Source organism: Pteropus medius, unplaced genomic scaffold, assembly GCF_902729225.1.
Source record: "Pteropus medius unplaced genomic scaffold, Ma_sr-lr_union100, whole genome shotgun sequence".
Lineage (NCBI taxonomy): Eukaryota > Metazoa > Chordata > Mammalia > Chiroptera > Pteropodidae > Pteropus > Pteropus medius.
In genome coordinates this window covers 169,336-189,348 of record NW_024344378.1, presented here as the reverse complement: position 1 = coordinate 189,348, position 20,013 = coordinate 169,336, and the positions used below count along the sequence as shown (strand labels likewise).

At 54.1% G+C, this 20,013-nt stretch overlaps 1 protein-coding gene across 19 annotated transcripts in view; it reads left to right on the top strand.

Annotated features, from left to right (window-relative positions):
* DIP2C (disco interacting protein 2 homolog C) overlaps positions 1-20,013 on the top strand; it is a 212,566-nt gene that overhangs the window by 158,073 nt on the left and 34,480 nt on the right. For all 19 annotated transcript variants that reach the window (XM_039870921.1, XM_039870936.1, XM_039870927.1 and 16 more), the window contains 16 exons: positions 143-262; positions 1,310-1,507; positions 4,880-4,971; positions 6,541-6,651; positions 8,483-8,606; positions 8,887-8,996; positions 9,093-9,195; positions 11,048-11,112; positions 11,376-11,469; positions 11,567-11,686; positions 12,899-13,013; positions 13,709-13,848; positions 15,747-15,883; positions 16,900-17,108; positions 18,039-18,153; positions 18,587-18,788. In XM_039870921.1, coding sequence (XP_039726855.1) covers positions 143-262; positions 1,310-1,507; positions 4,880-4,971; positions 6,541-6,651; positions 8,483-8,606; positions 8,887-8,996; positions 9,093-9,195; positions 11,048-11,112; positions 11,376-11,469; positions 11,567-11,686; positions 12,899-13,013; positions 13,709-13,848; positions 15,747-15,883; positions 16,900-17,108; positions 18,039-18,153; positions 18,587-18,788 — 2,055 coding nt within the window. The remainder of the gene's footprint in view (positions 1-142; positions 263-1,309; positions 1,508-4,879; positions 4,972-6,540; positions 6,652-8,482; positions 8,607-8,886; positions 8,997-9,092; positions 9,196-11,047; positions 11,113-11,375; positions 11,470-11,566; positions 11,687-12,898; positions 13,014-13,708; positions 13,849-15,746; positions 15,884-16,899; positions 17,109-18,038; positions 18,154-18,586; positions 18,789-20,013) is intronic.

Here is a 20,013-nt window from a genome sequence, read left to right as displayed (position 1 = left end):
TTGGAGGGACACATCTCTCAAGGCCACTTCTGTGCGTCTTGGCACTGTGACAGGGCCGTGGGCGAGTGTTGTGGCCGGTTCCTGTGGTGCCTGTTCAGACGCATGCACTAAAGTTGGTCCTGCCCACGGTTCTGTCTTTCAGGAGTACCCGTAAGTAGCCGGGTGTCAGCGAAAATTCAGCAACTGGTCAATACCCTCAAGCGACCTAAGCGACCGCCATTACGGGAGTTCTTTGTCGATGACTTTGAAGAACTGTTAGAAGGTGAGAGCTCCCTGCCATCGCTTACACTTGTGGGCCTGCGGGCCCATAAATATGATGGTGTCTTTGGTACCCAGGCCACTTTACTTTTTAAGAACAGTAACCTTGGCGTTCACTAGAAGATGGGACTCTTCTCCAGAGACCGTGTAGGTGCTGTTCCCGCAGCTCTGTCCCGGGGGACAGGCACTCTCGAAGGCCTCTCTCAGGTCTCAGAAACTCAGATAGGTCACAGGAAATCTTTCCGACAGCGACACAGCTCCTCTGCGCAAGTTTAAGAGGAACGCAGGGAGCATGCGGCATTTGCGTTCGGCCGACACGCTTTACAAATCCAGGGGCTGCTGTCTTCACCCCCGAGTGTGCACAAGCCTTTTAGCACAGACACCTGAAGTCAAAACAAAATACACTTACTCCACCAAACGCAGACTCTCGTGTTCTTGTTCTTTACACCCAAGTAGGACATGCTGGCTTTCTGGGCAGCAGGTGGAAGGAGGTTGCCAGTCACACACTGGGAGAAAGAAACCATTTCAAGAAGAGAGAAAAATCTCGGTTTCTCACCTACTTAAAGAGTTGGGCAAATTGTATTGTATTTTGAGTCACGTATTTGTGTTTTGCTTGAGAAAAGATCTGTGCTCGTTACTCATAGCAGTTTTAGCGAATAAAAGTTACATCTCATTCGTTAAGGACACAATGTAATTTAGCGAGCTCTGAGTTCTCTGGAGGCCAGGATTGCTCCTGTGTGCCATCAGTGACATTGCAAACCTGAGTGCTGCATTTCTGGACTCCGGGCACATTCGGATGGACAGCTCTACCTGCCTTCCGTTTGTAAATGTGGTCTCCCCAACGACCCCACCCAACGTTGCCTGGGAAGTCGTCGGAATTAAACGCCCCGTTACATCCATTGTTCTAGAAAAGCGTGTGTGCGGGTTTTCCATGCAGTGATAAACCTATGCTTCTTTAAGTGTAATTCTGGTTTCTTTAAGAGGAAAAACATGGTCATGCTAATGTGGATATATTTTTTTTGAAAAACCTCTTGTGTACATGTGTATTTAGTCCAGCAACCAGATCCGAACCAGCCCAAACCAGAGGGAGCGCAGATGTTGGCCATGCGTGGGGAGCAGCTGGGCGTAGTTACGAACTGGCCCCCGTCTTTAGAAGCCGCCCTGCAGCGATGGGGGACCATCTCGCCAAAGGCCCCGTGCTTGACCACGATGGACACGAATGGGAAGCCCCTGTACATCCTCACTTACGGTAACCCTTCGAGGCCCACCTGCCTGTTCGCGTACGCTCACACCTGCTGCCTTCTGGGTGGCTAACGGGCACTGGTGCGGCCTTATGCTTCCGGTCCGGAAATACATGGACTCCGAAAGGAAATAGTTTAGGAAAATTATTTGGTTTGAGTAAGAAAAGTTATTAATTGTTAAATGTTTTTTTGAGTAAAATCCAGAAATGGCTCCCAAAGCTTGCTTATCGTGACTTCACGAGGTTGGAGTTTACCTCCTGGGTCATAGATGTGCTGTTCTCAAAATCAGCCCTCCTGGGAAGGGTTGGTGGTTGAAGAATGTGTAGCCAACTCTGTGACACGTATCGTTCAGAAGAAGTGAAATCCTTCTCCAAAGCGCTTTTTTAGAAAACAAGAGCAAGAAGCTTCCTAAACTTCTTCATCCAGTGCGATTGACACAGTCTGAGTTCTCAGGTATAGTTAACTGTACCAAAGGGGCCCGATCTCTGTTCCGTGGATCAGGCCATGGGAAGGCAGATCGTCAGGTCCTTTTCACACTGTCTGCTGCAGCTTTGCAGAGGAACCAGCTCAATATCACATCTGCATGCGTAAGGGTAGATTACTTTTTGTTTTGTTTTGTTTTTATGACAATAGCACTCTTCCAAGTGTAGGTAGGAAAGAAATAGTTTTCTACATTAGTAGTTGAGGTCGGGACTCGGATGTTGCATGAAATAGAGTCCAGCCCCCTGCGGTGTGGGGCCCAGAGGCACAGCCGTCGGCTCGGCCACTGTCCCAGGCATCTCGTGGACAGCAGTGAGATGGGGTAGGGATGCGCGTTTCGTAACTTTGTTTTCATGGCTTCATTGGGTGATTCTAAGTAGATAAAGAGTATTTCACCCGCGATGAGGCATAAGTTTGATTTTTAAAAAATTACACTCTTGGAAATGGGTTTTATTCGGTCAAAAAGATAATTCTCCTGTGAGAGCCTCATCTCCTGCCAGACTCGGCTGCGGAGCTGGCTGTGTTAGTGGACGGGGAGGGGCTCACCTGTGCGCACACAGCTCAGCACACATCCATCAGCCACGGGTGCCGCTTACGGTGTTTGAAGCGCTCCAAGCACTGGCGCCAAGATGTGGGGTTCAGAGATGAGTGAGGTGTGGCTCGGGGCTGGTGAGCAGACAGGAAGTACAGCTTGCTCTGGGGGGTTGGGGAGCGGAGGGTACTGACTCCTCTGAGGTGGGTGTAGGGTGTCAGAGACAGACGGTGCTGTCTACGAAATTTGGACCCATGTGTTTGTACCAAGGCATCACATCTCCTGTTTTTCGATCATCTGTATTTTGTTATATTTTAGTCATCTATACAAGGCATATGCTGTGGGTCAGTCTTGGTTTTTACTTTGTTAAAGGGATAGAGGGAAATAACGCATTCTCAAATATAAGACGACAGTTTATCAGGACGCAAAGTGAAGGTGTCAGCGGACACGGTGAAAACGTCAGGAAACTGCTTGCTACGTAGGAACATTGAATAGATGAATTTCGAATGGTCGGACGTTGCTGAAAAGAGAAAATTTCACTGCATAAGAATTGTTCTAATACCAACAACTTGGCATAATCGAGGGGCCAGGCTGTTCAGTGTGACCGTTCACATTCAGCCCCAAAACGTGGCTCCTGCAAAGCCTTTGGGTAGCAGAATCCTGCTGAGAAACACAGTGAATGAAGGTTGTGAACAAACTGATGTTAAAAAATTGTAGGCTTTCTATTAACCAATATAAACAGAAAGCGTACCAAAGAGAACCATGGTGTTTTATACTTTTAATCATTTTGCTTTGTTGCGGCCTGCTTTTCTACCAGGCAAAAGCTCATCTTTTTTTTTCTTATTTTTTTTGATTTATGACTTGACTTTCTTTGTCTGATATATTTTAAAGGACGTAGATGCTCGAGCTAGAAAAGCATCAGGCAGCCTTTCTGTGTCTTTTTGGACTCGTGTGCTGTTGGTGACGTGCTTCTCAAGCGCTCACGACGGTTTCCGTGTTAAAGAGTCCTGTGCGCCCATGAGCTCCGACGGTCCCCGCCCCGCGCTCACCCTCACTCCGATGGAGCGAGGTCCATATGCCTGTGTCGTAAGATGGCAATGCCAGTTTCTTTTTTCAGTGTTGTGTAGTTTTCACCATACAGGTTTTTCACCTCCTTGATTCAATTCCCACGTGTTTTATTGTTTGGTGAAGTAGCCAAAGGGACTGTTTTCTTAATTTCTCTTTCTGATAGTTCATTATCAGCGTATAGAAGTGCGACCAATTTCTGTATGTTGATTTTGTATCCTGCAGCTTTTACTGAATTCACCTATTCTAACAGTTTTGTTGAGTGGAATCTTGAGGGTTCTCTCTATATAGTGTCATGTCATCTGCAAATAGTGAGTTTTACTTCTTTCCAATTTGGATGCCTTTTTTTTTTCTTGCTCAATTGATTTGGCTAGGACTTCTAATACTAAGTTGAAGAAAAGCAGCTGGACTGGGCATCTTTGTCTCGTACTTGATTTTACAGGAAAAACCTTTTTCTTATCACCATTGAGTATGATGTTAGCTCTGGGCTTGTCATGTATGGTCTTTATTACGTTGAGGTATGTTCCCTCTATCCCACTCTGTCGAGAGATTTTTATCAGGAATGGACGTCAAATTTTGTCAAATGCTGCTTCTGCATCTGTTAGGATGCTCATATGATGTTTATCCTTCATTTTGTGAATGTGGTGAATCACATTGATTGATTTACATGCGTGGAACCCTCCTTGCATCCCTGAGAGAAATCTCACTTGGTCATAATGTATGATCTTTTTAATGCATTGCTGAATTTAGTTTGCTGACATTTCGTTGAGGACTTTTGCATCTATGGTCATCAGGAATATTGGTCTATAATTTTATTTTCTTATGGTGCCTTTGTCTGATTTGCATATCAGGGTAACGCTGGCCTCATAAAATGAGTTTAAGTGCTTCCTCCTCTTCTGCTTTTTGGAGGATTTTCGGAAGGATTGGTGTTAATTCTTCTTTGACTGTTTGGTAGAATTCACCGGAGGAAATACGTGTTATTTTGCACAACATAAACTAGCAGTAATGCACCATGGCCATGGTCTTTGCCCTACTTTACTCTCTAGAAATCTTCCCTCACGACTTCGGTGATAATCTTCCCTCACGACCCCTGGCTGGGCTGTAGGTGCTTTTGTTAGTGCCGCCTGCTGGTGTCCAGGTTGCTTGCATTCTGAGTCAGAATTGCTGGCATTTATTGCTCATCTTGATCCAGGAACTCAGTACAACTTGAAGGCTTAAAATGAAAAAGTAACATACTCCGTATAGTTTACGGCGGGCATATCCACCTTCAGCTTATGTGTGTCTTTGTAATTTGCATTGACAGGTAAACTGTGGACGAGAAGTATGAAGGTTGCTTACAACATTCTGCATAAACTAGGTACAAAGCAAGAACCGATGGTGCGACCTGGAGACCGGGTAGGTGCCGTTTAATTAATTTATCGCATCTGCAAAACACACTCTTATGTGGGAAAGATACCAAAGTTCAGCGTCTCCTAAGACTAACGCTGCTAGATCTGCCTCGCTTCACACTTACTAGGAGCAGCCACGCAGTAAGTTATCTAATCTTCACAGCACCTCAGGCAGCTGAACTAGGGTGTGTCTCATGTTATCCACAGGGACACTCGAACTTGAGAGGTGACACTCGTGTGATATCGGGTGCAGGCACATAAGGAGTAAGTGGCATAGCCAGCACTCACATCCATTTCTGTCCAACCCCGAAACCTTGTTTCTAACCATTGTCACGTATCATCTGGTTTGAAACATTCTCGTGTCATCTGCCTGGGCAGGCAGGGCAATCACGTTTAAAACTTTTTTTTACTACTCTGTCTCTCTGTCTCTGTCCTCCTCACTCTCTGCCTCTGAGAGGGGACCACACACTGTGGAGCGTTACCCCTTTTCTAATAAACTTTCGTTTTGACTCTAAGAAAAAATAAAACTCTTTACATTAGTCAGTGGGATTAGCATTCTTGGCACCAAACTGCTGGTACCATTCCTTTCCCAGTGTGAAATGTCTTGATATAGGCTACCATCTTTCATAGAAAAGCAAGTTTTTGTTCTTACCACGATATGATAAGTTACGGAGGACAGATAGTCCTATTTTCCATTTTAATATCACACCCAGAGCAGTTGATAATCTCATCCGGGCTTTACTTCCGGTTGAGGAGTGAGGCTGGACGTGGGACCCCGTTTTCTTGCCTTTTTCTTATGTTCCTGAGATGCCCCAAGACTGGGTTAGTCTCCCTGGACCCCGAGGACCCCCAGTGCATGTTATAAAAATGTCGTCCAGCACCCTAAGCCAATGAGAATGTAAGCTGTGATTTACGTACGAGGCATTATTAGAGGCATGGGCCCACTGCAGGGAATTCTTTAAGATCTCTGCTGCCCCAGGTCCCATGGTGGACTATGATTCTTTCCAGTTTTTTACTGAATAAGTTTGACTTTTAGCCTTCACAAGTCAATTGTAAGACTCACACTTCCAATTATAAAACTTTACTAGAAACCTATAATAGTCAAAACAGTGCGATACTGACACAAAGACAGACGTAGACCTGAGCGGGTCCAGCGGCCAGCTCAGCACCCCGGGGAGGCAGCGCACGGCGTCTGGTCACGATTGTGAAGACTCCGCAGAAATCTGAGGGCGTGTTTATAAGCCCAGTGAGAACAGTGGAGAACAAGCCCGCGTGCACCAGTTTCTCCTACGTGAAAATGTGGACATGTGGAAGATGAGATGCAGAGAATGAGGGTAGTTGTATCCCGCCCAGTTTTGGGGACCGTCGGTGGGACGTTCGCCTTCCACGTGGGTTAGAGGAAAGCCTGTGCCACGTGTTCAGACGCGTCTCTCTGGCATGCACTGTGAGCAGGGCACCTGACGTGTCCCAGCGTCCCTCCTCTGGGCGAGTGACCCTGTTGTCTGGTCAGCACGTTTCCTGGCATTTTAAGCGCTGACCTCAGTGTTAACAGAAACTCCTCCACTCTGTCCCCCAGGTGGCACTGGTGTTCCCCAACAATGACCCCGCTGCATCCATGGTGGCCTTCTACGGCTGTCTGCTGGCCGAGGTCGTTCCCGTGCCCATCGAAGTCCCACTCACGAGAAAGGTAAAGAGAAAGTTGTTCCGTTAAAGCCTGTTGACGGGCGGCAGGCTCGCTGTGCGGGAACGTTCTACCACAAGGGCAGACCGTGTGCACAGCCATTTTGAAAGCGGCTCTCCGCCTCAGCAGAGTGTGGACTGGGAGGCACAGGTCTTCTTTGTGTCTGCGGGGTTAGGCTTTCAGCGGTTGTCATGGTGAAGGGGACGGTAACCACGCACACAACTCAGCCACGGGCCTTGGCAGGAGCTGCATCTTAGAGGCGGAGCGTCTGTGCGTTGGTGACATGTTGGGCCGAGGGGTCTGTGCACGAAGCGGGTGTTTCGAGTTTCTCTCCCCGGGGTCTTGAACTCTTGCACCCTGTTCCCAGACCCTCTCCTGCCACGTCGTCCTGGTGCCTCCCTCTGCATTTGGTGTCTCTTCGTCTCTGGGTTCATCGTTTTAGAAAGCACGTCGCGAGCTGGCAGGAGAAAGGCATGATTCAGGGGGCAGCAGGCAGCCACCGGGAGGGCCAGAGCGAAAGCCCGAGCGCGGCCACCAGGCCTGGGCAGGTCCAGGCAGGCACCATGGTGCCCTCCCCTGAGCCACCCAGCTGCGGATACTCTGGCAAACACACGTGTCCAACAAGCGCCCTCCTGCTGCTGAGCCTGACCAAGAACCGGCCTCCCCGGTCATCCCATGGTCACGGGGCGGACGATGTGATAGCCACACTCACATTAAAGTGACCGATTAGAATTGTACTCAAAGGCCCCGCCTGAAGGAAGAGCACTGTGCCAGCCAAACAGGGCTGTCCCCGACCGTGGGTGCCGGAGGATGTCAGCACCATCGCCTAGAGACAGGGTTTTTGCTGGGGTTAAATCTGCAGTAAGGAGGAATTTGGTCACCTGAAGGACTGCAGTTTTAAGAGGCAAATGTTGCTGATTTAACTTGGGTGAAAACACCATATCACGTCACTTTTAGTGACGTGAAGACAGGCAGAGTGACAGGCAGCTGCGGGTTCACGCAGAGCCAGGTGGGGGTGCTGGGAGATGACAGGTTAACTGTGCTTCATGACGTTTCTAGGACGCCAGCTCCTTCCCGGGTGGGTCACAGCCCGTGTGGCTGGCGGGAGTAAAGAGAGTGAATTGACCTAACTTCCTGCCGTCGCTCTGCCAGTGGGGCAGCTGGACATAGTAAGTGACACAGGTGACGGGGCTGGTGGTTGCCGTGGCTGCCCCACCCGTTGCGTCTGGTCAAACACCACATTCTTAAGTCGGGGCCATTATTCAGAGGCTCCCACTACTCGGTGTCACCAGAGTCGATGTCACACAGCTGTGGTCTCTCTAAACTCATGCCTTTATTTCGTGAGACAGGACGTACTCAGGGCGAGGGAAGGCGACCAGGTCTCCATCTTGTTGGTCAAGGACCAGAGCCTTAGCTCTGAGTGTTGAGAAGTAGGCATTTGGTAGTCACTCGGCTTTCTGGGACCCATTCCGTCCTCAGTCATTGTGTCCTCCAGCCACAGTCCACAGGGCAGGAGGGGCTTCACGGGACATGCTAAGCACCAGCCCCATGCTGACCACCTGCGTGCACTCCCCGGTCGCCCTTGCTGCAGACCTGGGAGATCTCTGCCCTTCACCACCCCCTGCTGCAGACAAGCCGAGGCCACGTGAGCTGTCGCCCATCCCCGGTCACGTGGCCAGCCAGCAGCAGCCTGGGCTCTGACCCTGCTTCTAACCCCAGCTCACACCCAAACTGCAGGTCATGCAGGGAGGCCCGCTGCATCCCAGAGCCCAGGGTGAGGCCAAGGGAGCAGCCATCTTCTCGGCTTCATGCTCCTCTCTCTGGTTGACCCCTCCAGGATGCAGGAAGCCAGCAGATCGGGTTCCTGCTCGGCAGCTGTGGGGTTACTGTTGCCTTGACGAGTGACGCCTGCCACAAAGGACTGCCCAAGAGCCCAACGGGAGAGATCCCACAGTTCAAAGGTATGTCAGCACCGTGTCACAAGGCAGACTCTTCACTGGGGATGCGTGCACTACACCCCGTCTGTCCTGGATGCGCTCTGTGCACAGGAACGTCTCATAACACATCCCGTCCCAACAGCCCACGTGGTGTAGCGTGATTTAACTGCCAGCTGCTCGTGGGGCTGCTGGGGGGCGTCCCAGCCGGGTTCCACCTGTGTGTGACGTTGTGCACGTGGTGCCTCAGTAGAGAGGCAGTTCTGGGAAGTGTTCACCTAGCAGGGACTTGTCCTGTCTCTCCAAGGTTGGCCAAAGCTGCTGTGGTTCGTCACGGAGTCAAAACACCTCTCCAAACCACCTCGGGACTGGTTCCCCCACATTAAAGATGCAAATAATGACACAGCATACATCGAGGTCAGTTGCCGGGGCCCCACGTTCCCGGGGAGCTGACGGACGTGCCTTTGCGTTGGCCTCGCATACCACCGCCCCCGCCGTGTCGTCTCGTTTCAGTATAAGACGTGCAAGGACGGAAGTGTGCTCGGGGTGACCGTGACGAGGATCGCGCTGCTGACCCACTGCCAGGCGCTCACGCAGGCCTGCGGCTACACAGAAGGTATGGGCGGGACCCGACTCCAGACCTCTGCCTGTGACGCGTGTGTTGACCAGTAGGGGACCGCGTCGTCCACGCTGGTGACCGTAAACGTCCTGTGAAGTTTGCACCCGGCACAGCAGAAGGTTGGCTCGTGTTGTTGAGCGTCTCAGTCACTGCGCCCGCCGTAGCAAACTGCAGACTGGGGACCGGAAAGCAGGTGTTTCTCGCTGTCTGGGGCCGGGAGCCTGAGAGGAGGCAGCGGCAAGGCTGGTTCCTGGTGGTGAGCACGGCCTCCCCCTCACAGATGGCACCTTCCCGCCGAGGCCTCTGTGCACGTGGGGAGGCGTGGTGTCCGTCCCTCTTCCCTAAGGACTCGGGTCCTTTGGCTCAGGCCCCAGCCCCCAGCCTCATTTAGTCTCCGGCGTCTCCTTAGAGGTCCTGTCTCCAAATCTAGCTCCCTGGAGGTCGGGCACCCCCACACACGGGGGCCGGCTCACGTCGTAAAGCACCGTTAGCGCCGTTGTGTTCACCTCTGGGCCTACGCACAGTCTCTCAGGACCTTAGAAAAGCCCTGGACCGCGAGCTTCTGGGGTGGGCCTGCGAGCCCCCAGGTGGGCCACACTGTCGGGAGCCAATGGACTTCATGATGTGCTTTCTGTCCCGAACGGGGTGGTCATGGAGGCCAGGAGCTGAGGCGACCAGGCCCCTGCGTCACAGGCACTCGTGGGGCCAGCGCCCGGGGAGGCTGGTGGCGTCTCACCCCCCTGCCGGGCGAACCGCTCCTCTCTTCCGCCCCCCACTCTTCTGGCAGTCTCCCCTTTAAAAGCCGTTCTCTCGTCCCGCGAGGTGCCGGGTCCCTGACGAGCCTCCTGCTTCCCACACACAGCCACGTTGCCCTCCCGGTTGCCACCCTTGTCATCGTTTCCAGTTTTGAAGTCGACGTTTCTGACAACTCGTGGCCCGTTTCCTTGCCCTGATTTCTTGACGGTGCAAGGCCATCTCTTGGGGGTTAGAGAGGGAGCATATATATCTTGCTTGCTTATTTCTTGATCTAGTACTCGCATGGAGTGGCATCTAGGCTGTCTCCCTTGAGCATGCTCATTTCGAAAGCCCCTCTGCCGCCCTTTCTGTGACAGGGTCGGGCGCACGTGCTGGAGCCCTGGTGAGCGTGGTGAGAACGAATGAGCAGGGCTGTGAGACGAGGCGCTGGGAAATGTCTGGGGCTCAGCGACAGGCAGTGCTGGGCAGGCCTGTGACAGCCGGGCCGCCTGCCCAGGCCAGCTGACAGATATGACCTCAGAGGCCTCGTTCGTGGTGTCGCTGGCAGCCAGCTCTCCAGCTTGGCTTCCACATCTCATTGTACTCGTTGTTTTCAACTGTATGTTTTTAGTTTCCTTCTCCTGCCCCCACCTTTTAAAAGAGTCACCCCTATAACCCTGGAATGCCCCCCAAATCCCTCGCTGCCTCTATCACCCCAGCCCCACTGAGGCTTCTCTGGCGCAGCAGAGGGCGTTTGCCGGACAGCCCCTCATCCCCCACATTTCCTGGGAGAACACATGTCGGAAATGGAAGCAACCTTTAAAAAAAGGAAAAAGGCTGGGAGGGGAAATAAGTATGTAAAACGAGGAGCCACGCGTCATGTGTTGGTGTGAGGAGGCGTTGCTGTTAACGAGTGTATCAGAACCTTCACCCAGGACACGCTCCAGGCTGGCGGCGTTTCCACCTGGGTTTGGAGGCTGCAGAGTTTCTGCAAAAACACGGTGGAATGATGTTTCCCAAGACCTCTCACGACCCACCAAGACACCGGATTTTCTTTGCCTTTTGTTCTGTGCCTCTTTCGTAAGTGAAAACCTCTCCCTTTTCACTCCTGCAGCTGAAACGATTGTGAATGTGTTGGATTTCAAGAAGGACGTCGGGCTCTGGCATGGAATCCTGACGGTAAGGGTGCCCCACCCAGCCGCTGTTCAGACAGTGAGCGAGCACCATTCATAAGGAAGGGTTGGGAGCAGGAGCCAAGAGGGCTAGGTTACCTTCCAGACAACACTTCCAGATGGTTCTGTGATGCACTGGGACCAGTTGCCCACCTGCATGGTGCTGAGCGCCCCTGGCAGGCAGTGAGCACACCCAATTGTGTCCTGTGTGGAGCCTGCTTTGGGTGGGGACCTCTCCTGTGTCACCTCTGTGCGTGTCCTCGCTTTCAGAGTGTCATGAACATGATGCACGTGATCAGCATCCCATATGCACTGATGAAGGTGAACCCGCTGTCCTGGATTCAGAAGGTCTGCCAGTACAAAGGTGCGTCCCGGGGTGCCCACTGTCCCCCACCACGAGGCCCGCCCTAGCGTCACATGGTCTGATGACACGCGGTAACCCCCCTCTGCTCCTCCTTCAGCAAAAGTGGCCTGCGTCAAGTCCAGGGACATGCACTGGGCGCTGGTGGCACACAGGGATCAGAGGGACATCAACCTCTCCTCTCTGCGGATGCTGATCGTGGCCGACGGCGCCAACCCCTGTAAGTGACAGCTGCCACTCCCACGAGGACAGCAGGCAGCGGGCCTCTGTCTGCAGGGTTCGCTCTGCACCATGGTGTCTCATTCTCGTCCTCACCTCAGTTGAGAAGTTGTCATAGACTAACAGCCAAAGGGGCGTAATCCCTGGCTGGGCACATGGCCTGGCAGTGGGGACCAGGGTCCAGCAGACCTCCGGGGGCCGCGTGCTGCTCCTCTGCATCCTGACTCGCTAGGGGACGTCACTTAACTCTGAATCCTTCCTCTTTAGCTGCAAAATGGTATCTAAATCATCCGATTTCGTGGGGATTAAATCCAGTCCCTATGCACAGTTGCTTCAGATATAAAAAAAGTCTTGAGAAATGTTAACTGTTGTTTTATGATTCATAGTGGTTTTATTGATCAGGAAATTAATTTGTCATTTTTAATGGAATTTCATTACCAAATCTTATAGAAAAATTGCTCAGGTAAAGTTAATTAGCAGCCCCACAGGATTAGCAGCCCCACTGTTAATATACCTTGAGAAATATTTCAGTCAGTTGAAACAAAAACCAGTGTGCTTGTTTGGTTTTTTTATCAGAGGAACATATAAGGCAGAAGTAAAGGGAAAGAATGAATATTAAGTGAAGGAAATGTTGGTTTCTGACCACATTTGTAAACTGCACAAAGTGTATATTGTAAATTAAAGCTACAAATACTTTCTTAACAACTGATACAGATAATTATCATGACTTTCATAAAAGATCCATTTACAGAATAACTCCCCAAATTGAGCTATTTTACCTATAACTGTACAGAGCAGTGTGTCTTATAGGATGCAAAGTCAACTTGTGTGAGGAAGTCGACAGCTGTTAGGTCCTGGGGAGCTATGCCCGAGGTCGCGTCCAAGTTACTGCAGAGTCTCCCTCACCTAGTTAAGGTTGGGTTTACCTGCCTTTCGGAGCCTGCGTGCTGAAAATGGTCCTGCACATGGCAGCCACGCTGCGCAAGTCCACCAGTTAGCAGACAGGTTTTATTGAGTACAGTGTGTTTTAGAATTCTCAGGCCCTGTGGGTCTAGGAATACTGCTTCTCATTGTGCCGGATGAGTGCAGCTGTGTTCTGTGTTTTCCACGCTGCGTAACCTTGCGTGTGCCTGGACCCCAGCCTGGCAGCACGTTCCGTCGCAGGGTGTGTTCCCCAGTCCCGCTGCCTGATTCCCAACCCCCCTCTTTCCAGGGTCTATCTCTTCCTGTGATGCATTTCTTAACGTCTTCCAAAGTAAAGGCCTGCGCCAAGAGGTCATCTGTCCCTGTGCCAGCTCGCCGGAGGCGCTCACGGTTGCCATCCGGAGGTAGAGCTGCAGGACCCGCGGGGTGGTGGCGGCTAGGCAGCCACAGGGGCGGGACTCGTGGCCGTCAGCCTCAGTTGAGAAGGAGGGGTGGGCACTGATGAGTTCTCCCCAAGTCCGGACTTGCTCACTGGAGAAGCGCCGGGTGGGTGGGGCGGCACCAGGGGGACAGGGCTCGGGGAGACAGGCCCGAATCTGCCTTACCACCCAAGCCCATGACCACCCTGTCCGCCCGCCTCTTGTTCTGTTGTCCAGGGTGGAGTAGTGTCCGCCTCACGTCAGGTCCACGCCTGTGTGAACTTGACGCTGGATGAGCAGAATCGTCGTGTCTGCTCCCTGCTGTCGTCTGTGTTCTCAGCATATTCTTCTCTCTTTAGCTATTTTCGGGGCTGGAAAACAGCTCTGCAGAGAGGCTGTGGTGGTTGTCCATGGTGGGCATGTGTGAGGCGGGCACAGGGCGTGCAGTGCTCCTGAGGGGCTTTTAAACATCGGGAACCCTGGGGCTGAGCCGGTGGACACTGGCTTCTCCAAACACAGGACACAGGGCCCCTGGTGAGCTAAGCATCGGGGCACGTGGCCACCAGGTGTGTTCTGAGCACCCTGTGGTGGCTGCCCTCAGTGTGCACAGGCGCTCGGATGACATCTGTGATTCCAACACGCCCCTGCTCCTACAAACTCACACGGAACCGCCCCTACAGGCCCACAGACGACAGCAACCAGCCCCCCGGCCGGGGTGTCCTCTCCATGCACGGGCTGACCTACGGGGTCATCCGGGTAGACTCGGAGGAAAAGCTGTCTGTGCTCACCGTGCAGGACGTCGGCCTCGTGATGCCTGGAGGTGAGTGTGGGCTGACCGCTGATCAGAGGCCCCCTGACCCTGACCGGAACTTAACTCCAGTCTCTTCCACTGTTCAAGCTTTAGAGGTTTGGGGTAATGCTGCCCCCTGATGGCAGAAAACCCAAATGTTCAGGCAGCCCAGGAAGGGCGTGTCCCGCCTTGTACACTGGGTTCCTCCCCACGCATCCCCAGGGGCCCTCTGCACAGGACGTGATCCGGCCCCGGCTTCCTGGATGTCACCTCACCTGTCCACTGACCCTGTGAGCAAAAGCGACGAAGCCAGAGCGGCGGGGAGGCAGGAGGCCTGGCATTCCCTGCCCCTCCGCCCCTCTGCCCCTCCGGGTTCCTCTCTGCGTGTGCCCTGGTGTCACAGATGGCGCACCTTCCCCCTTCCATGTGCTGCATCTCAGGCCACTGTGCACATCCAGCCTTTGCCAGGCCTCCTGCTCCTAGCCGCTCTTTCTTTAAAACAATTTACTTTGCAAATATAGTAGATTCGTGGTTCCAGCCTCAGAATATTCAGGCTGTACAATGAGAAACCTCCTTCCCAACGCCAGAGGTACCAGCATCTCCTTTTAGGAGTATCGTGGGGCTGCAGACACGCACGCACGTACTGACACACACACACTCGGCAGCTCGCCCGCTGACCCGCACGCACACTGACAGGTGCACGCACTCACATCTCCGCCCACCCTCGTTTTCCTTCAGCGAGATAAACGCTGTTTCCCCTGCGTTCAGTGCCACGCAGCGTGGGGCCCGCCGTGTCCTTGTCCCGTAGCTCAGGGCTCGTTTATCAGTGCGTGGAGAGCCGTCCTTCCCAGGCCTGCTGTCCGCGGTGTTGGCCTACACGCAGTCTGTTCGGTCTGATCCCCAGGTCAGCGTTGTCTGGTGTAGCCAACGTGCGAGGCCGTGCATGACATGTCTGTACTTCCGTCTGCACGGCTGTGAGGACAGTTGAATGGAGAAAGTTCTAGAAGTGGGATTTGTGTCTAGGGCAGAGGCCTCCATAACTGGTAATACTGTGTGTCCTTCGGGAAAATCGTGTGAGTGAAGTTCCTGTCACAGGTGGGGACGCCCCTCCCTCCCAGCCCCAGCCCGTGTGCCATGAGAAGGTTTGCTTTCTGTCTGAAGGGTGAGGAGTCTCTGGGGTAGTGTCGTTTTAAACTTTCCTCTCCCCGAGTGTGATGGGCGTCTCCTGCGTTTTGGTGGCTCTGTTTCCTAGACTCACCACTTCTGTCACCTCAGCCCCAACCCAGGTGAGCAGAGGTCAGGCTCTTCCCAGTCAGTTTAGCCGTCACTGATGGACCTCACCTCGCTGAGCTGCCAGCTTCCTAACCAGACCCATGGGCTGCAGTGGCTGGACCCCGGGTGCGTTTGTCGTGGTGGCGCCTCATGTGTGTGCCACGGTCGTGGAGCACTCGGCATCGCTGAGATGTATGTGAGAACTTTCAGCACCCTCCGAAGGGTGAAGGCCACTGTCGCCACAGGACCCAGCGCCCTGCACCCAGAAGTGCCGGGAGACTGGAAGGCAGCATTTTGCGCCACTCAGGTTGTGTCCCAGAGGCTGCGTGCCCTTTGCTGGCGGCGTGGCTGTGGCCAGTGACCCTTAGGCTTTGTCTGAGCGTCACCCTCATGTCTGAGTGGCTGAAAGGGCTACTGTCTTTAATTATGATTCACGCATTGAAATTAAAGCAACTGGAATTATCTGCTGACGTGTCAACCATGAAATGTGACATTCTATTGAAACATGTGACAAGTGAGTCACGTGAAAATCGTGACTCACTTTGGGGAAAGGGCTGCCTGGCTGCCACCTCCCTGTCACACCGCAGCGTCGTCTCTGTGCACATTTCCATCCGTGTCCGTTTATCCTCCCCCACACACGCCTGCTCTGTGTGCAGCCATCACGTGCTCCGTGAAGCCGGACGGGGTCCCGCAGTTGTGCAGGACAGACGAGATCGGGGAGCTGTGCGTGTGCGCCATCGCCACGGGCACGTCCTATTACGGCCTCTCGGGCATGACCAAGAACACCTTCGAGGTAGGTCGGGGAGGCGAGCACGCCGCCAGGGGCACGGCACGGAGGACGAGACCAGACGAGACGAGACGGGAGACGGATCTGTAGTCAGGACGGTTGTGCCTGCTCTTGCCGCTCTTACCGTTCCCAGTAAGTCCGGCTCGTCAGCATCGTTCCCACCTCATGACCAGTGGTGGGAAAGGGCAAGTGTAATTCCTTAGAAATGGGCCTCTCTAATCTATTCCTGTTCGCATCTTTGCCTGGGCAGTCAGGGGCCATGACAGTGTATGGGGGAGGGGCGTGTACAAATGACCATCTCCACGGCACAGGCAGGTGCGGGCAGTGGGTGTGCTGTGCCGTGTGCATAGGTACGCATACACACGCACACCACGTGCACACTAGCCTCGTGAGTGAGAGGTTGAGGGACAAACGAGATCCAGGAACTCAGTGTGTCAGAGCTTGTCATCGGCCGAGTGATGCTGACCCGGGGGAGGGCTCACGCTTTTTGATTAAGTTATACAAAGGAAGCATGAGCTGTTTGAGGACACGGTTCGGACTGTTTGGAACCGCGGGTGCTGGGTGTGCGTTCATGTTGCCCAGAAGTGCTGTGGCCCCATCCTTCCCATGCGCTCGGCAGGCTGGGTCTCGGGGAGACACGTGCAGTCTGAAGGCACATGATCTGCGTCCTTTACGTGCGTCTTCCCAGTGTGGTTCCCATAAGGAAAACCACATGACGAGTAGGGACCATTTGAGACCGAAAGATGTTACTTAAAAGTGCCCCTTGATTCTACACTGGTCACTTTTGTGCTGGGGCTTCGTGAGCAGAATTCGAGTTTTGGAAACTGTTGTGATGGCCTCTGGGCATTGCTCCTTAAGGGGCTCAGAGGCCGAGAAAGGGAACCACGTGCAGCCCCGTGAGATAGTCAGAGGGGCGGACCGGGACCAGCGGTGTCCGGCAGCCGTGGGAGAGAGGCCAGCGGGCAGCTCCAAGAGGAGGCGGAAGGCAGCGTCACGGGTGCTTAGGGCTTGTGCTTCCCCAGGTGTTCCCCGTGACAAGCTCAGGGGCCCCGGTCAGCGAGTACCCCTTCGTGAGGACAGGCCTGCTGGGCTTCGTCGGCCCCGGGGGGCTCGTCTTCGTGGTGGGCAAGATGGACGGGCTCATGGTGGTGAGCGGACGCAGACACAACGCCGACGACATCGTGGCCACTGCGCTGGCTGTGGAGCCCATGAAGTTCGTCTACAGGGGAAGGTGAGCACCCACCCCGTTCTCTGCACTTTTGTATAAAATTGACAGATTCCTCGAGCTCATAGGACCCCGTTTCCTCTTCCGTAAAGTGAAAGAACCTCACTCAGTGACCTTCGAGATTCTAGCTGGTTCTGAACATCCAATGTCACAGAAACTTCCTGAGCACCATAAAGATAGTCTCATTAACTTCTCTAAGTTAAGCAGAAATATCCATTTGAAAAACGTATTTTTAACAAGTAACTATACAGAGAGTCAGCTATTCACGTGGGTACAGGTCCTTTCAAAGGTAACAGTCGAGTGACAGATTTCGCGCAGGAGACGCCCGTGGCCCCCTCCCCAGCACGCCCCAGCCTTGCTTGGCACATGGCGAGCGCGAGTGGCTGCGGCCCCTGTGTTTCTTGCTTTAGAGTTTTCTTGAGCATCGCAGCTGAGGGAGCAGGACAAATAGATGTGTGGGTGCGGGTTGCCGCCTTTGAATTTTCTGTAGGCTGCAGCCTCTTTGGGGGCGGGGGGGTGAAGGCGTGGCAGTCACCAGGGCCCCGCACCTCCGTGAGTGGCCGGCAGGTCCAGCAGAAAACCCTGCTTCCCAGTGGTGACTCTTCCTGAGTAGGAGACGTTGCTCACAGGCTCGAGCCAAGATGGGAGCCGAGTGGTTTTCTGAGCCTCTGCAGTTTGGGCAGTCGTACAAACTCCTCCTGTGGCTGCCGGGAGCGGCGGACGTTGTCACGCAGCCTGCAGGTGGCCTCACCAGGAACGGGGCATCTGCCTCGCCGTCGTGCCGTCAGAGCACCCGACCCTGACGTCGAGGTGGCTTTCTGGAGCAGCCACCAGGCGGGCACCCTGCGCCCTGAAAGCAGCCGTGAAGCTCCACAGTGTGGACTGCTCCTCCCGGCCCCTCTGGCGTGCTCACTGTACCCCCACCCTGTCCCACAGGATAGCCGTGTTCTCGGTGACCGTCCTGCACGATGAGAGGGTCGTGATTGTGGCTGAGCAGAGGCCGGACTCCACGGAGGAGGACAGCTTCCAGTGGATGAGCCGGGTGCTCCAGGTACAGCAGCTTCCGCGCATCTGTTAGGGTGTGGCCGACCCAGTGGTCCCTGGTTGTCAGTCAAGTTGACTGGAAATGGCATCAGCTCCGAAACACGGACTTGTGCCCTGGGAAAGCAGCCGTCTGCCCGAGGTCAGGGCCTCACAAACTGGCTCCCGCCGTCACCGTGGGAGGCACGCGTAAGAATGTGTGTTAGGGCCTTAAGAGTGTGTGTCTTCTCCCCAAACTCCCATCAGTGTGTGCGGCATTCCACGGTCCCTCTGTCACCACACAGCTTGGCGAGGTGGGCGGCAGCCCGTTAAACTGTGGCACCTTCGCCGGCCATGCCACCGTGCTGCCGCGCCTCCCGGCGTGGACACGTGCTGCATGACCCGCACACGTGCCTTCGGTCTCTCCTGCACCTGCTCTAACGGTCCCCTCTCGTGACTTTCAGGCGATCGACAGCATCCATCAAGTCGGGGTTTATTGCTTAGCCCTGGTCCCGGCCAACACCCTCCCCAAAACCCCGCTTGGTGGGATCCACTTGTCAGAAACGAAGCAGCTTTTTCTGGAAGGCTCACTTCACCCCTGCAATGTCCTGATGTGCCCGCACACCTGTGTCACAAACCTGCCTAAACCTCGACAAAAGCAGCCAGGTACGTCTGGGGCCGGGAGGGATTGCAGTCTCCTCGGCCTCTGGGCCAGGGGTGTTGGTGCGTGCTTCCTGGGCCTCCTGGACACAGACCGTGTCCCCCAGTGTCTCCTCCCAGGGGAGTGAGCCCCCTCGCCCCCAGCAGCTCTGCCTCGCGGTGCAGTCTGTGAGACAGGCAGGATGTGGCGTGTGCACTGCCGTGCTTTGTCCCTGCTCGTGCAGGCTGGGTCCTTCACGGAGCCTGGAGGGTCAGCGTGGAACACTTCTCTGCGCTCTCATTGCATCCTGGGTTTCCTTAGCTGGCACTCCCCCACCACCCCCCACTTCACTGTCTCGCTCGGCCCCTGGCTTACACGGTTGCTGCATAAAATGCACGGCTGGGCCGACTGAAGTCGCCCGGCTTCAGGTGGGGCCTCTGGAGTGGTGAGGGTCACGCAGGATGACAGGTGCCTGTCCTGTCTTGTTTCAGGGCACAGACAGTACTGGGGACACTCCATCTGCGTGGTTGTCTCATGCATTGAGCTGGTCACAGTGTGAGGGCTCGTGGGTCCTCGTGCATAGCAGGGACTGGAATGTCTCTCATTGTCCACCTCCATTCATCACCAGACGCCCTCAACCAAGTGGCCCCAGGCGTCAAGATGGTCACGGTGCCCCCTCGCCACGGGTCAGCAGTGCATGACAGAATTCAGGACGAATATGTGGAGGGATCAGCTGCCAACACGTGTGGTCCCAGAGCTCAGCTCACCAGTCAGATACCAAGGAACCCGACACAGGAGAGATGTGGCTAAGGGACAGGTCCAGGCACTCCCTCCGGGGGCTGCAGGGGCCGACGCGGGGGGTGACCAGGGCAGCGGGACCACTGTAACACTGCAGCGCGGTAGGTGCGCGTGTGCTGCTGGTCACTGTAGGGCAAGGAGTTTCTTTGACTACGCTCAGTATTCTATCCGTTCTTGTTAAATACTGAGGGGTGTGTAAATCTGTATCTTCAAAAAGTAGCTTTTTAACAAATACTAAGTGACAGCTGTGAGGGACCCGTAAACTTTCTTAATGGATGGCCTGCAGTGGCCGTTGGGCAGTTTCTGTTTCTCTGAGGCCTTGGTTTCCTCGGTGCCATGAAGGTAGTGGACTAGGTCCCATCTGAGGCTTTTGGGGTAAATGTATGACTTGGAACTGGCACTCACAAGTAGCAGAGTGAACGTCCAGTGAGGCCATTGCCAGGTGCTTGAAAT